Source organism: Onychostruthus taczanowskii, unplaced genomic scaffold, assembly GCF_017590055.1.
Source record: "Onychostruthus taczanowskii isolate IOZ18803 unplaced genomic scaffold, ASM1759005v1 scaffold99, whole genome shotgun sequence".
Classification (NCBI taxonomy): Eukaryota; Metazoa; Chordata; class Aves; order Passeriformes; family Passeridae; genus Onychostruthus; species Onychostruthus taczanowskii.
The window spans coordinates 2,198-19,121 of record NW_024507990.1 but is presented as its reverse complement, the minus strand read 5'-3'; the positions used below and the strand labels follow the sequence as shown (position 1 = coordinate 19,121).

The 16,924-nt window shown below is 43.1% G+C and overlaps 1 protein-coding gene across 1 annotated transcript; it reads left to right on the top strand.

Annotated features, from left to right (window-relative positions):
- The first annotated feature begins 240 nt into the window (after positions 1-240).
- CD7 (CD7 molecule) lies at positions 241-9,348 on the top strand. Its single transcript, XM_041427391.1, has 5 exons — positions 241-974; positions 1,766-2,104; positions 3,596-3,934; positions 5,692-5,789; positions 6,795-9,348. The coding sequence occupies exons 1-5, from the start codon at positions 902-904 to the stop codon at positions 6,903-6,905; spliced, it is 960 nt and encodes a 319-aa protein (XP_041283325.1). The 5' UTR covers positions 241-901; the 3' UTR covers positions 6,906-9,348.
- The last annotated feature ends 7,576 nt before the right edge of the window (positions 9,349-16,924 follow it).

Below are 16,924 nucleotides of genomic sequence, written 5' to 3'. Positions count from 1 at the left end.
CAAGTTCAATTCTCACTTTGCTATGGTGGAAAAGGCTTTATTGTCCTGGTAAAGATTGGAATTATTTATTGTCTTGGCTTTGCAATGAAGTTAAAAAAGAAGGAAAAGCCTGAAAGTTTCAGGTAATGATGTTTCCTCGAATAGATCCTTTTAGCAACAAGATCAAAAGACCTTGTTGGGGTTCTACAGTTTTACTGTCAAATCCTCTTTCTCCTGCTGGTGATCTCATGTGGGCTGGTTTGTGGGTCAGGTCTGCCCTGGAAGGAAGCTGGGTGAGTGCTGGTTTTTGCTGAAGGAACTCCAGCTCCCTCTGCTTGGCAATTATTCACATTGTCATGATGCAGATAAAATCTGCTGGTTTGTGTGAAGGGCTTGTATAATAATTGAGGGTTTTCCTGAAGTAATGGAGCATCTCTCCTCTCCTTTCTCCTTAAAAAGCCAAGACCTTTGCATCTGCAGCCACCAGTCTAAGCCTGTGGGGGTCCTGACAAACTGAACTGATGGTAGCAAGCCCCTGCATTTCTGGGATGGGAGACAACTGCCTGACTTTGGCACTATGAAGAGCAAATTTGAGGCCCTTTTCTCAGTTGTCTTCAGAGGACAGGTAGGTGCTCCCCACAGACAACTTTCTACTGCTGCTCTGGGGGCTGGGGGTTGCTCAGCAGCAGAAAAACAGGGGTGGTTTAAGTGTGAAGAAACCCAAGGTGCCCCTCCCAGAGAAGTGGTTTCCCCCCCATTACCATCGTTGTGATACAAAGGCAAAAGCAAAACTGTGCTGACTTCTTTCAGTTGACAGCTCAAGTAACTGGCAGACAGCAGCCCAACCTGGGGCTTGGGACTCTTTCCTCAGGGCTTTAACTCATTGTTCAGACTGAGGGAGCAACTAAAAAGGCCTTTGAAAATGCTGTGGATGTTGTTTCTCCCAAATGCATCCCTCTTTCTCCTGCTTCTCCCATGCTTCCCTGCCCAGGATGGTACGTACAACATCGGTGCTCTTACATTTCTTACACTTCAATCTTTTCTTTCCTTTTTTCCAACCTTTTCCGAACTATGTTTGCCTTAGACATGCAACACTCCTTATTTAATTTTTCTTGCCTTGCTTCTGATGTAGCTTTTTCCAGGTGTTTCCCATTTGATCTCTCTATTCATTGCACAAATACTCCCCCTTCAGTTTCTTTGGATATTGGAGTCATTGGAGAGCTCCAAGGATTTCATGCCATATTGTATGCCTTTGTTTCCTAAATAGATTTGACCTACACCTTCTGCAGCCCTGTTCTTGTATTGAATCTGAGAATCTGTAGTATCCAGTTCCTTGATGTTATTAAAAACCCCTTTAAAAGGACAAGTGTATTTTCTTCCATTCTCTGCTTCTTTTTCTTACTTTTACATTCCTCATTTAGAACTGAAACCAGTTATCAGGGTACTCGTAGTGAAGTTTGTATTTTGAAAACTAATAGGATTTTCCTAAGAATCTACAGGGAGAACTGAATTTTCTGTGTGAGTGACAGCAGCCACTTCTTTGCCAAGGCCTTTGAAGCTTGGGAAGGTGCTGAGCTGCTCAGGTCACTGGGCATGAAAGGCACTACAGGTGCCAGAGCAGCCAAGAAATGACATGTCCAGCACAGGGAGACTGAGGTCCATTCTCACAGAGCAGTTCTGTTGGTGGAGGAGTTGGTTTTGAAAAGTACTTTAAAAAAATACTTTGATATGATCAGACCAAGAGGAACTCTGGTATTACAATTTCAATTGCATTTCTTATTTTTAGATGGAGGAAATGAACAGTCCACAGACGTTATCAGTGCTTGGGAAGGAGACTCCATCAACATAATTTGCCCAATGAATGGTTCACAATGTCAAGTGGAGATGGTCTTGAGAGCTAATAGACAGAGTCTCGAGGTGATATATTGTCCCAAGGAGAAACTTCCATCTGTCAATCCTGCCTTTGCTAATCGCACCGAGTGGTCAAAGGAAGGGGAGAATCTCAGGATAACCCTGCACAGGTTACAGGAATCTGATTCCGGAACCTACGTGTGCTGTGAGACGGTTGAAATCGATGGCAATCCCAAAGAGATATATAGGAAGAGAACCATAGTAGTGGTCAAAGGTATTGCAATTCTACCTTTTATGTCACAAATTAGTAAATGCAGATCTGTGTTTTAAATCAAAGATTAGAAGAGGACACAATGGGAGGGTGAGTCTGACAGAATCTTCTCCGTGTCTGCTCAGGCACAGATTTGAGGGAATGTGTGGGTTTGCTCCCTGAAATAATGAAGAAAACACATGAGGTAGTATGGTACCAAAAAACCCCAAACCATCCTAGAAGATTAATTTGTGACTCCTTAATTCCAGCTATAGATTTTCACATGAGTCACAGGTTGCTGCAGCAGTTTGGAAACAGTGAGGTCCCACAGCTCTTTCCAAAACAACCTGTTAAACATTTTAAACATCTAGCGCAGCAAGGAGGGGCTTTTTTGGTAGCAGTTGTTTTTACAAATCTCTTTTGTTTTTACTAATTTGTCTTAAATGACAAATTGGTAATAATTGGGAAGCTGGTCTTATGCAAGCTGGGCAAGATTGAGTAAAGGGTTTTTTCTCTTGTTATTGAGGAGTTGCCGAATGGGCAGAAGTGCTTCTTTTGGCAGGTGTTTCTGGTTGGACAAACCATTTTTCTGCCTTTATTATTTATTGTTTTTCATTAGAAGAGGGTTGAGTCCACACTGTTCTTTGGCAGTTTATTCCTCCATGTACCTGTCCTTCCAATGAGACCTTCTAACCTGAGACATCTTTCCCAAATCTTACATCTTAAATCTTTCTTCCTTTCCTGTCCCCCACGCATGTGAGATCTAATTGACTGCTAATCAGCAATAGTAATTTATATCCATGAAGGATTATCACCTCTTCCCTTGGGCTTCTCCTTTCAAACTTCTTGGCTGCGTTTTCTCAAATGCATCACATCTTGTTTATTGTGTATTGTCCCTCCAAATTATTTTATTAAGTTGATTTGTAGCTCTGTTTGATTCTGATCCTCTTCTCTGAAATGCTTACAATTTTCACTTTACAAACCTGATCAATTCTGTCCTCACTCCCTTATCCACTTTAATGATAATGTTCAAAGGAACAAGTCCTGTCCTCAGAGGAATGCAGTGGAATGTCTTCCCAGCTGAACAGTGAGTCATTAATGACCACTCCATTCTCATGGACCATTTTAACATTGATGGGACACACTCTGTGATTTGATCCAGACCAAGAGCCCTTAGGTCTCTCTGTGGCTTCATCTCACTTGAGAAAGCAGGCAATGATGCACGGCTCCAGGACGTGCTGATCAGGCTGGAGTCCCTTAGAGGAGGTCAGTATTTATCATTTTTTAGGTAGATGCAGACCTTTTATAAACAGCTAAACCTGTTGGTCAGTCCTCCTTTCAGATCCTGAGCCAAGGTGTAGTAAAATATATCCTTCTTCTCAGAGCCTGTGTAAAGCATGTTTAAAAATTCATTTTATCTACTTTTTTTTTTCTTTCTCTCTGCTTTGTCCCTTGCTGCCCAGTTAACATGCACTGTGTTAAGCATATGATAACAACTAATCTCTCTGGTTTTAGCTATGTCCAGAAGGCCTGTGGAGCAGTCACCACTCCATGCCAACCCTGAGCAAGGCCAGTCTGTCAGCATCACCTGTGTGTTGAAAAGCTCAGTTGAACATGAGTTCTTCTTGTTCAGGACTCACTTGCAGCCTCGTAAAGTTCTGTCTGTGTCAAATCTCAACGTGTCAAAGGTTTCTCCTGACTTTGGGAATCGCTTGGAGTATTCAAGGGAAGGAAGTAGAACTGTGGTGACTCTACACAAGCTACAGGAAAAGGACAGTGATAATTACGTCTGTGCCCAGGAGGTGAAGGGTTCCCCTCTGCTCACAGCGATTGGCACCATGGTGCTGGTTAAAGGTACCACCCTTTTGCTTGTTTAATCATAAATAACTATTGTTGTGTCATGGACAGAAAGCTTTTGGAACTTCAGTCAGGACAGGCAAACCTAGGAAAGTTTGGAGAGTGAGCTCAGGCTCCTTTTTGCCCTGTTGAGCTCAGACTCAGACTCTGTGTTTCCACCTGCCTTGTACAGCTAGAGGGGAATTCAGACCTTGCCATGATCCTGCAGCTTAGAAAAAGAAAAGAAAAAGGAGAAAACAAGGTAACAAACACTTCACTGTGTGCAATCTGTCACTTTTAAGGTATGAATAAGTACTTTCAGCACCAATTCTTTGCCCTTAGCATGACATAAATGGCTTTTAGAAAACATTCCCTCTATAAAGTCTTGTGTTTAAAAATAGATCACACTGGGGAGAACAAAAGTCCTCAGGCATTTGCTTCGAGCACCAGAGACCACAGCAGAGATGTTCTCGCATACCCTTGTTACACAGTGAGCACTCTGTGAGCATATGCTGCAAAGAGAGGGTTCCATTTTTCTGTGTTCCAAAGATGCGCTTTTAATTTTTCTGCAGGATGCTGAGGTACCCGTTTGCTAAACTGAAGTCAGAACCAGTAAGAGAGTGCTTGATTTTGGTCTTACTGGTGCAATTTAACCCTGTGCATTGGGCTTGCAGAGGCCTTTGTAAAATAAGGTTTGCAAAGGCCCTAAGGGTGGCAAAGGATTTTCCTGACATCTGCAAAGGCACCTGTGGTCCTGTTCTGTGCCACCACCCACAACTGGGGCAACAACTCAGTAAAGTGAGGTGAGGAAAATGACAGTAGCCCAACAAAGCAGGGGTGTGACTATTAATTAGTGTGTTATTCATAGATGGATTAATTGAGGTTTTAGAGAGCTGAAACCCTTTCCACCAGCATTATTCTGCTCAGAGCATTTCATACCACAGCAAACTCCTGCTTCTGTCTGTACCTCTCACCAGCCTGGCTCTTGGATAATTCAGAGCCCTCAGGGTTGCAGCAACACTGCAGGAAATAATTTTCTGCTCCCATTAGGAGTGTGTGGTCCTATCAGTGGTGTGAAACCTGCTTTTGTGGAGTGCTCCTTGCTGACCCACTGCAGCCACCCCCAGCCCCTGGAATAGCACAGGGAATGAATGCCAGTGAGAATGCTAATGGCATGACAAATGTGGCTCTGTAGCTGTTGATATCTGAATTTTTGGCTAAACTGTAAAATCATTTTTTTTCAGAATGAAAATAAAATTTTGTGAGAAATAGATTTGTAGAAAATCCTCAAAGCCTGACAGAAGACTCACATAGTCTTCATCTGTATGCAAACCTAGAGACAAGAAATGCTGAATTAGAAATGCCATGGAATGGGACAGACATTGTTGAGAGGGAAATGGAGCTAGAAACAAGTTTCAAAGGATGGCCTTGCAAATAAGACTGGATACTTTGGAGAAATAGAACTATGAAAGATGCATTGTGGTAGGACCCATAAGGGGTAGTTTTAGATTATTTGCTTTAAGGCATTTACAGCATGGTGTGGCAAAAGCTGATAGAAATAGTTTATAGTGTGTTGTAATTAAGAAATAGTTTGCTTCTGATTGTGATGGCGTGAATGAAAACATCTATATTGTGTCACCCTTCTCATGAGACTGAAAATGGGATAGAAGTTTAACACCTCTCAGTTATTCCACCTCTGGGTCAGAAAATAACTTAATCCGACAAAATTCTGCCTCTTTGTAATTATAACATTGCTGCTGTATTTTTAAATGCAGAGGCATGTGAGAAGAGCTCCTGGGAGTTTTATTGCCTTCTCGTGGTGGTGGCTCTGCTGTTCTGTGCCCTGGTGTGCTGCACCTTGTACCGTGTGGATGTAAGTACAGTCACCACAGCAAAACTGGGGCACTTTGGTGGAACAAACTGATATTATTTTGAAATAGTGCCTGAGTGAAGCAAACATCTGGTAAACCTAAGCACCTATTGCTCTCCTATTTGCCCTTGTTGAATATCTTCCAGCTGTAAACTCTTGGCAGCTAACACAGTGTCTTATACTTCTGTAACCCTTTGTAAATGAGGCATTAATTGTCTTTTGATAACAAACCTGGAGTGAGCTGTGTGGTTGACACAGACATGTGTTGTGTGTGTATTCCTGAACAAAGCTCCTCACTGTTCTGCTCCCCTTGTTTTTTAAATTTTTTTTTGTGAATTGGGCCTGAAGCTGTACATAGCAAGCTTGTAAGAGATGTAACTTGGAGGGGGACACAAAGGCAACAAAAATTCTTAAAATAGCCTGATGTCTGAAAGTTATGCTGGGAGGAAAAAAAATGGCCCCTTTCTAGAAGAAAAAATTATATTTTTTTCCTTCACTGGGATTATTTCTATACATATACTGCAGAAAGTGCCCAGAAATTGTCTCTGGTAGATCCTTCTGCTGCATAAATATTACTGAAAATGAAGTGTATGATTTACAGGCTCCTGTCTCATCCCTCTAAATGTGGCTCCAGCATTGCTAAAAACCAGTAGTGTAACATCATTCTGTCAAAGCCCAGGGGACCTCGTGTCCTGTGTTACCAGTAACAGTCTAAGAATGAGCCTTATTTATTATTATTGTAATTTATTATTTATGTCAAAGCTACGGTTACATCCAACTCTTGAAGGAGCTTTTCATAAAATTGCATCAGACTCATAAAAGAAAGTTAAATAAATAAGCTGATAATTTCCACTTGGTCCTCTAAGACCTCACTGGGTCGTGAGAGGAATTTTGAAAGTGTTTCCTCTTCCAACAGATGATGTAGATGGATTCCTAAGATGGAAAATGACTCCTTGGCTGGGGTCTTTCCAGGCTCTCGTTTGAATGGCTGTTTTCTTTGTTTGGCAGGTGAAGAAATATTTCCAGAAGAAAAAGCCCAATGTGGTATATGAAGACATGTCCTACAACTCCAGACGGAGCACCCTGGTCAGGAGCAACACCTATTCCAAAGGTGAATAAACTTCTGCCAGCTGGGACCATCCCCTCACTGGCAGCTCTGAGAGCTGCTTTATGAAATTGCTATCACCTTCTTTCCTCAGTGGAAGGAAAAACCTCATATCCAAGGCTGTTTCTGCTTTTTTTTTAATGTTTTTTTTTTTTTTTTTTGCAATGTACAGAAAATTTAGCAAAATGCGGGTACCTTGGACACGTGTATGCAATTCAGTGTGGAAAAGCAGCATTTCAGGGCTAAATGTGACATATGGGCTTGTTTCTTTCTTAAATAATCCATTCTGGGAAGGTGGGATGGATGGGAAGGTCTGATTCTGAGCTTTGCTAAGCCTCAGGAGGAGCACACGGGTCTGTTCAATACTTTGCCATGGATTCCAGTTCCCTCATGGATCCTTGCCCAAGAGCTCAGGCAGCTAAAATTACTCAAGAGTTACAGCAGGGAAATCTATTTTGAAGTTTTCAGAAACGTGGCAGGGTGAAATGCTGGATCCATGTGGGCTCACCTGCTCCAAGGTCCTGATGGTCCCACAGAAACACAATCAAGTCTAGATTTTAGTTGACTGCCTCTGTCAGAGCCACTCACATGGACTGATGGGGGTCTTGATGTGGCTGGTGAGCAAAGTGACTAAATGTGGGTCCTGGTGGCTTCTGGGTGTCTTGGTTTGAACAGACAGGTGTCTGCTAAGGAAGGCAGGGGTCTCCCTTGAAATGGAAAATGTAAACCCCCTCCCTCTGAATTATTATAATTTTTCATTCCAACCTGGGCATGATCTAAAGCCCCTTCTTATCAAAGGGATTTATCAAAACTCACCTCAGGCAAGAAGAGGCTAAGTTTGGGTTGGTAACAGCTTCTAGAACAGGTGCCTGTGGGGAGCTGGGCCGAGGAAGGGCTCAGCCTCCTCCAGGGCTGTTTTGGTTTTGCAGGGTTGGGGCCACTGTGAAAAGTCAAAAATCTTTCACAAAGGAATGCTGAATTGCCTTGGAACAGGGCAGGGCTGCTCGGGGTGGCCTCCTGTTGCTGAGGTCAGGCTGAGACTGGAGTTTCTCCCTATTGATGTGATTGTTTATTTTTTTTTTTTTTGAGGGATTAGGGTCGGTTTGTCTTTGATGAGTGCATAGCTGGAGCAGAGACAGGCACAAAGGATAATTCCTCTTCAGGGCTGAGCTCTGACAAGATCCCAGCTTGCTAAGACAATCCTGCCCCTCAGGAGGGCCCATTTCCCTCCAGATGTTATTGCTCATGAAATGCTGTGCACCAGACCTGAGGGAGAAACCCCCTCACTGTGAGGGGTGGGTGGTGCAGGTTCACCTTGTGAGCAAATAGGTGCTGTCTTCACATGGCCAGACCTATTTGTGTTTGTGCTTGTGTTGGGTTTTGTACAGTTTCTCGATATTTTCATACATATATTAAAAGCTGTTTCAAATATCTTGCAAATAAATGTTTCTTTTAGTAGTTTGTTGTGTTTTGGTTTTCTTTTTAAATAGTGATTCAAGGCTTTTTTGAAAATTCTGTATAAACTGCCCCTAACAGCATCCCACTAGACAGCATTATAACTGTTTTCCACTTTATTACAAAATCTGCAAGTGAGGGTTTTGGGTTTTTTAAACCGATCACTGAAGAAAACAGAAAAGAACCCTTCAGACCCTGTGTATTCCATGTCTCATTGCCCAAACTTTTCTTGAATTCTGCTTGGTGCTGGGACCAATTCTGGCTTTGTCCCTGGAAAAGCCCAGCTCAGGGGTGGGTGAAGAGCTGAGGAAGAACCAACAAATCCGGTACCAACCTAGGAACTGAGGTGCCCATAGTCAATCACCTTTCATCACATTTTCGTTTTTGGAACAAGGTGCAGGTTTAGTCAAAAAGGGGCAAAAGTCCTGAGAGCCAGCACAGGGAGGTTTACAATGAGCAGAGTGACATTTGAGATCAGCTTTCTGTAGAAACACTGCTGTGCAAACATAACCACAATAGTGAAGAAAAAAAAAAAGCTGTGAAAAGAAACAGTAGTGGAGGTGGTTTTTGGTTTGGTGTAAACTAATTAAAGTAAAAAAGAGAAGTAACACCTTTCTGAGGAAAATTACACACACTGAGCCATTTCAAGGTCTGCACTATTAACTCAAGAAGTGGTGAATGAACTGGTAGGGAATTTAGCTCCAGAGTGTCAGGGAATAATTGGGGATTTAATAAAATTAATTTTATTTTAAATAAAGAGGGCTGGAGCATTCTGAAGATGCAGAGTTGTCTCAGATCTACACTGGAAAGCAGAAAAACTGAAATTTTCACCCCCAGAGTTGCAGACAGAATTGCTCTGGGCTAATTCTTTTGCCTTTGAATCTTTTTCTGTCTTGTCTCAGCCTCTGGAGAAGGAAATGGTTTTCAGGGAGAGGTGGGAAATGCAGTTCTGAGGCTGGGATGGGCCCTGCAGCAGTGAGAACAGTATCAGGGTATTGGTGATGCCCCAGCCCCATCCATGGGATAAAAGACAGGAATTGCAGCTGGGAGCAAAGCAGGCCCAGGTGGGAAGCAGGGCTGCAGCTCCAGTGTCACAGTCTGTGGGATGGGGCAAGCCAAGGCAGCTGAGCAAGGACAGCAGGTCAGAAGCAGAGAAATCCCAACGGGCAAGGTACAAAGGGTGTCTGAAATGACTCAGGGGTCTGCAGGGAGTGACCTGGGCTGAGTGCTGGGGAGGGGAATACATCAAGAATACTTTTGGTTATTTGCAGAACTGAAGAAATCAGCCAGCAAGTGTGGATTAGTGCTAATGGAGCTGGTAGACCCAGGGAAATTAAGCTGGAAAAAGCATTTAAACCCCTTGACGCAGGTGTATGTGACAAGGACATGCCTGAACTCAGGTGCCAAGGAGCCTGATAAGCCCAGCTGAGCCACAAAATGTTTTGCAGGAGACAGGACAGAAGCAGGTTCTGCTCTGGTGGCTTGTGACATATTGCAGGACGCTGGAATGTCTCCAGTGGCTCCTGCAATCCAGTGTTTGTGTGCTCCCAGCAGCTGTGAGTGCTGCATGATCCATGTCTGAAGCCCATGCTGGGTTTGTGGTCTGGAGCCAGTTTCTCCCACCTGGCTCTTGCTGGTGACTCCTTTTCCATCCCAGAACTCACACAGGAGGCATCCTGTTACAGAATTCAGAGGATCTGACCAAAATATCCATCACTCCTGGCTCTGCTGAGGACAAGCTACTGACTGCTGATTTCTCAAGGTCCCTGTGTTAGTAAAAACCTGTTTCCACTCATGGTATGCAAGCTTTTGTAAGCAGTTGTTTCCCAAATAATTTAGTTTCTTTTTGAATACTTTGTAACCCTCAACTTGCATTATATTAGCAGTCAGCTTACAGTCAACTTGAAAACATGCAGGGTTTTTTTCTGGTTCACAGATTTGGTTTTCTCACAGCTTTGAGGTGCTGAAAATGCTTCATTGGTGCTATTTCTTTAATCTGACATATTTGGTTAATATGCTTCTGCACTAGCTAATGAGTTCTTTTACTGCTTGTATAAATTTAACAGTATTTATGTTGTTTTGCATGGTTTTTAACACTATTTCAATTCTTTCAGGAGTGACTGGTTACTGGCTTTGCGCAACATGCAAGAAATCTTTCCAATTTCATTTGGAGTCTCAACAGGTTTTAACCTACTTTTTAGAAAATCAATACATTACTTATCATACATTACTCTCTCATACAGCCAGAGCACTCTGCCTTGTCTACAAGAATCTCACTTTTTTTTTTCATTTAAGAAATGGAAATAAAGCAATCAACCTAAATACTGACTAAAGGAAATAAACCATTTTGTCCTAACACTAAAATTTTACAGTGTTGTCACAATCTATGTGGTACAAAGATTGTCTGTCCAATTGTGGGTGGGAGGTGACTCCACTCTGTGCAATTAACTGCTGGCAGGGCTCGTTGAACTCCCTGGATGGTGCTAATTCCTGTGTAACTACTTCACAAGAACCATTATTTTGCTTTTGACTGGTATTTGACTGCACCAGCTGACTGGCATGTGTCTGAAACTCTCCGTGGAGAACACATCCATGGCCCCAGAGCTTTCCAGCTGAGATATTAGAAATGCTCTGCTCCACTCCTGTGCTTTCTGTCTGTAATGGGAATAATGTCTAAACACTGCACATGCCAAGTGGAAGATGATCTCTCATTCCTTCTTCCTGAATTAGTATCAGTAATTAGTTATTAGTAACTCTCTAGGAAAGCCTTTAAGTTCATCCCTCTATGCAGTTCATGACACCCTGAGACATTTGGTTCACCTGCTCTTAGCAGAACCACACAAGTTGTAAAAGCTTATTCTGGGGCTGTCGTACAAGTGATGCTTTACCAATGGGAATAATTATTTCATCCTCAGATGATGGAATTTTATCACTCTGCTCTGGTAGGACAGATAAAAGCCACCCCACTTGGTTTGTGGGGTCTCTTTCCCCACATATTATTGCCTTACAGCTCAGGGCAAGTCTTCTAAGAAGTCACAATGGTCAGTTTACTGCTTGTGGTTTCCCCTTGTGTGTACAATTAGCTCTGCTCAGAGACAAGTGGCAGCAAGCTTGTGGGTGAGTGACATTAAAAGGCCCAATGCAGATATGACATTTTGCACAAATGCTAGTGATTTCTGAGAAATAAGATTATAGAAGAAACTCCGTAACATTGTTGTACATTTCTCTGTTACCCTCACTCTCAAACTTTCTAATGCTTGCAGTGGAAGCTTCTCTAGAAATTCTCCTCAAAGTGATGGCAGTTGGTGCCTAAACTCTAACAGCTTTTGGACTCAAAACCCTTTATTTAATTTTTTTAAAAACCCTGAACAGTTCAAGGTTTCAAAAAAGAAATCAAGCACGTGTGTGTACACACTGCAGGTAAAAAAATAAAAATCACAGTTCCTAGTGACTTTCAAGGCTAAAATTAGAAACAGTCCTTTCACACAGAGCACACACAGAGAGCCACGTGCTCCTTCTTGCAAGGGTGTTTTGGAAATAAAGTTGTAGCATGGAAAAATAGATCCTCATATTTCTGCCCTAGCCAAAAGAGGAAACAGGAGAATTCCTAGCAGAAACTCAAGAGAGTTTGAGTTTAGAGAAACTCAAATGAGCAGCCCAAACTGAGGCTTTGCAACTTTTAGACATGTCCAGGATTAGGAACCAGGAGGGATCCATCACTGAAAGGATGGCTGTTGTCCTCCTGGTGCTTTTGTGAGTAAATCTCACTGTGGTGGTCATGGTGAGCTTGCAAATTGTCTGAGTGGTCTTGGCTGGAGACAGAGAAGGGCACTTCTTCCAGTGCCTCTTATTCCATGGCAAGCCCTAATGCTCCGACCTGGGGACACCACTTGGGTGGAAAAAAAGAGAGGCAGAAATATCCATAATAAAAATAATTACATTCCTTTATAACATGTTTTCTGCAGCTGGCTTCTCTCAGGCTGCTCTCACATCTCAAGACAAAACCGTGGTTTTGCGGTGGAGACAGCGAAGGCTGCCTGCTGCAGGGGGGCCTGGGGTGTTATTTATGTTCAGAGGTGCTAAGGGGGGCTCTGCTCTGTGGTCTGGCCTGTCCCCATGCTGAGACACGGACCCGTAGCACGCTCTGGCAGGAGCCTGTGGTTGCTGTGTGCTCGGCAGGGCTGGGGCAGCGCTTCTGCAGAGCATCACCCCCGAGAGCAGCCTGGCTGTCACCTCGGAGCTGCCACCTGCCACAGCCTCGGGGTCGCTCGCTGTCATTGCCACTGTCACACCGTGCTCTGTGTTACAGCTGTGGCCCCCCGGTTCTCTCACTGTCACTGTCACACTGTGCTCTGTGCTGCAGCTGTGGCCCCCCGGTTCCCTCACTGTCACTGCCACTGTCACTGTCACTGTCACACCATGCTCGTTTCCCTCACTGTCACACTGTGCTCTGTGTTACTGATGCCTTTTTTGAGCTTTCCTAGAAACAGAGGCCAGACAAGATTAAGAGAATAAAAGCAGATTTATGTACTGAGAGGCCTTCTGGTACACTGAGGGCAGACAAAGCCTCCTGAAGGGGCTACACCCAAGATGGACTATGGTCACCAGTTTTTCAGATGGATATAAGTTTGGTCATTCACATATCAGGGTTAATTGTCCGATTACTGCTTCAGGTAATGAAGTAATATTTCCCCAGTTTGCTTCTCCCCAACTCACTTTTGTTTCTACTTTTCAGGAATAAAGAGAGAAAATCAAGAAGGATGGGACTTGGTGGGCTAAAGCTGTAATTGGACAATTAACAATATGCAAATGGAGCAGAACTGATAAAAGTGAGAGACCCCATGAGCGATTGTGCATTTTGTGACCATTTTGGTTCATCTTGGCTGGGCTCTTGTGCTGCCCAAGGTGGATCCATTGAGGCCTTTTAATAAATCCCTGCTTTATTCTTTAACTCTGTCCAGTCTCTGTTCTAGGTCAGCCTTTACAAGGCATCATGAAAGTGCTCTCAGCCAGTCCAGCAGGTGAAGGAGGGTATGTCACAACCTTTTGCAGCTCTGCTATGGTTTAGATGCACTTTGTACATCACCTGGCATCCACCCCAGGCAGCACTTTCTGTCTCTGTGGCTGCCCTTTGTCTAACAGGGGCCTAAATCAAGCCCCCGGGATAACTGTGGCCTTTTCATCTGCGTTGAAAGTCTTTAAATAAAAAGGCAGGCACATGCAATACCTCAAAAACTCAACTCTTCATTGTGAAGGTTTCCTTAATATTTGTGTTGGCAGTGTATTTCCTCAGGAGCAAGTTTAGTTTGTAAGAATTGGAAGCTGCATTTTTATTTTTTGGGCTCCTCCTCCCTGCTTTTGTGTCTTTTTTTTGTTGTTTCTTTTGCATGAAAACAGGATGTGTCTTCAAAAACCACAAGTATAACAAGTGTTAGCTCTGAGTTGCATCCATTTACTACATCAGATTGTGGTTAAATCTGCCTTTAGCACTGTCAAACAGCCTAGCCAATTGAGGGGAAAGGAGGAGAAGTGTTGTGATTCTGACACTCTTTTCAGCTAAAGAAAAAGGAAATACCAGTCTAAAAGAAGGAAATCCATACTTAATGCTCTGTGGCCTCAAATATCTTTTTTTTTTTTTACGTCAGTGAAAGCGCATTGAAAAGATTTTTAATGATGAATACTGCAGCAGGAGTTGGTGTTAATGTTCAACAGGAAAACATGTGACCACAGAGTGGTGTTTAATGGTGTAATAGTGTAAAGGCTTTTATTAATATCTGTTCCTATGCTTAGATTAGACACCACCTGCCACACCTCCAGGCATACCCATTAATGAGGGAGGGAACTTCGTGGATTGTTAAAAATGGGCCATTTTTGAGAATGAGAAAGACACAGACTGTTCCTAAAGGGTGGGAAGAAGCACCAGGAAGGATGTAAAAGCAGAGTCATGAGCTGTTGGAACCCTGGTCAGAATTTTAGACTTTCTGTGCTGACAGACTCTGACCCCCAAGAGAACGCTGCATTGACCTGAGGCCATGGAAAAGGCTTCCAAAATGGAATGATAGAACTGAAATTGTGGGTGTGGAGTTTGAATAGAAGTATGAAATATCACAGGGTGGGAAACTTAGAGTTTAATGGTTTAGAATATAGTAATATATATGAGGCAAGATGGAGGTTTTAGGGTGGAGTCTGCTCCTTCTTCTTCACCTTCTTCTCCATGGGTTTGGGTGGTTTTGTGAATTGAATAAAAAGGTCATTTCAGGCCATAGGTTGTTGGGTTAAAAGTAAAAATAATTGAGGTGTCATTTCTTAATTAGACAGTTTATCCTTCAAAGGCCTTGTAGAGAGAGAGATGGGGCTCCATTTTTAGTTTGTTAGAGTGAAGTGCTGTAGAACTCAGGGTTTGTGAGACTGTAACATAGATAAGAACTAATATGCATCTGAGTCCAAACAAGAAATACCATCTTGTGCATTTAATTCTGACCCTGGCAGAAAAGAAGCAAAAGAACCAACAATGGGCTAGGGCCAGTAAGGTCTAGAAAGGACTTTCACAACTCCAGCCCCCAAACAATTCCGTGTCTAGGTCCAGCCCATCCTAGGAGTGAAGTGTGTGCCTGATCTGTCCCTGAAGCCTCCTGCTGGTGGCAACATTCACAGTCTGTGCTTGGGTTTAATTCCCTTGTGACTTGTGTGATCTGATACCGAGCTGTGTTCGCACCTCACGCCAGGAAAACAAAGCTGCTCCCTTTCCTTGGCTCATCTCAGCCCTGGGGCTTGGCCCAGGTCAGGTACCTTGAGGAGAGGGACTGGCAGTAAATCTGGTGTGGAGCTGATACAGCCACACACAAGAGTTGTTGTGAGAGGGATATTCTTGATGTCAGTTTGTGCTGAATGAACTGCTTTAGGAATGATGTTTTATGCTAGAACCTGGATATGCTGCATGTGGAGGGGCTTGAAAGGGGAACAGGGTGAAGGGAGAGGCTGATGAGCATCACAGTGAGGAGGAGTTTGTGCTCCCTGGTTGGCAAAGGAGCACAGAAGCTGATGGTTGTGCTTTTGCATGGCAAAATCTCTTAATTTTAGACTCTTGGGTAGTGTCTCAGCCTTTAGAGCTTTCCCTATATACACACAGATGTGTGTGGGAGTGAAGGTGCTCTCCACATTCCATGCTGAGATTATTCCTATCAAATATTCATCAGAGGAAGATTCTCATCTGTACATTTTGTATTATTCAGGCTTAGAAATATTACAGTGACTTTCATGTTGCCTACAGGATTTAGATACCAGGGATAAAACAGGAGCCTTTTTAATTTTCTACATTGAGGATTTCTGCTTCATTAAAATTCTTTTGAAGTCCTAATGATAAATCTTCAGCTTTGACTCTTCCTCCCAGGAAAAAGCAGCTCAGAGCTGCACACAGATGATCCCACTCCAGAGGAATCCCTGCCATCTCCCCATCAGCTGTCAGTGGAGGGTGCAAGTAGCTGTATTTCTATTCAATATCTGCCTTATCCCAAAGGGTCTGCATTTAGCGTCAGTGTGAGATAGCTTCCACACCCTCCTCCAAGATAAAAATAGGGGAGTATTCTCCTTGAAGTGATTATTTCTGAAATAAAAAAAAAAAAAAAACCCAACCAAATTATTGAGCCGGCTTGGACTGAGTTTTAAACCATCAATATTCAGCACTGGTTTTTACACACAGAGTTCTGGTTTGATTTGTTACATTTGCCTGGCTTTTCAGAGAACTTGAAGTACCTGACTGGCTGCTTTGAGAGACTCTGGGTGTTTGCTGTCCTCTGCAAGGCCAGCGTGCTTCTTGCTGCCATCAAACCTGGGTTAGATGGTTCCAAATTTATTGAGATGGTAATACTTGGGGTGCTGTGGCTGGAACTTCTGGGTCTAGTTTACCAGCCTGGCTAGTTGAGGAGGGAGAAGAACTGGGTTGTTATTTTAAGGTTCATTTTGCCTGGAGGAAAAGGGAATGCCAGTGGCTGTTAGATGGAAGTTGGTATTTAATACTCTGAGAGATTAAAAATGGTTTGGGGTCAAAATTACATTCAAATTGTAATTACTTTATAAGTATAAATTACTTATAAAGAAGCATGCAGAACTCCTGAGGAAGATCCCTCACTAACAGATAAACCAGGGTGTTTGACTTGAAGAGGAAGTCACAGCATCTTTTTGTTCAAGAGGCTCAGATTGCTGTTGCCTCTTGTGCTCCCTTGGTGGCCCAAAGGAGACCAAGAGGCACCAGAGTGGCTGGGATAGTGACTGTGGGTAACTCTGTGGGATATTGGGGTTGTCAGTGTTTGTTTCCTAAAGACCAAATGCAATTAAACTTCCTCTGGTCCCAAACAGGCTTTGGATGGGGCTAACTGTGGTGCTTTGCATCCAGCTTTTTAGATTTATTTGAATTTTTTTTTTGCAAATTTTCACCATTCCTGGCTTCTAGAGGAAGAAAACCCTGAAGCAGATAATTCCCTTAAAATAAACAGATGGATAATTCATTTATGGTCTTGTTAATTGGAGTTAATTGAAGCAGGGACCAGCACAGAGCTGCCTCTTGGGCCAAGCAGTGACT

What these genes read in the sequence shown, in the direction of transcription:
- CD7 (XM_041427391.1), top strand. Translation starts at nt 902, where the DNA reads ATGCTGTGGATGTTGTTTCTCCCAAATGCATCCCTCTTTCTCCTGCTT. An exon ending in ATGCTTCCCTGCCCAGGATG is followed by an intron (nt 975 to 1,765) that starts GTACGTACAACA and finishes TCTTATTTTTAG; the next exon opens with ATGGAGGAAATGAACAGTCC. An exon ending in AACCATAGTAGTGGTCAAAG is followed by an intron (nt 2,105 to 3,595) that starts GTATTGCAATTC and finishes CTCTGGTTTTAG; the next exon opens with CTATGTCCAGAAGGCCTGTG.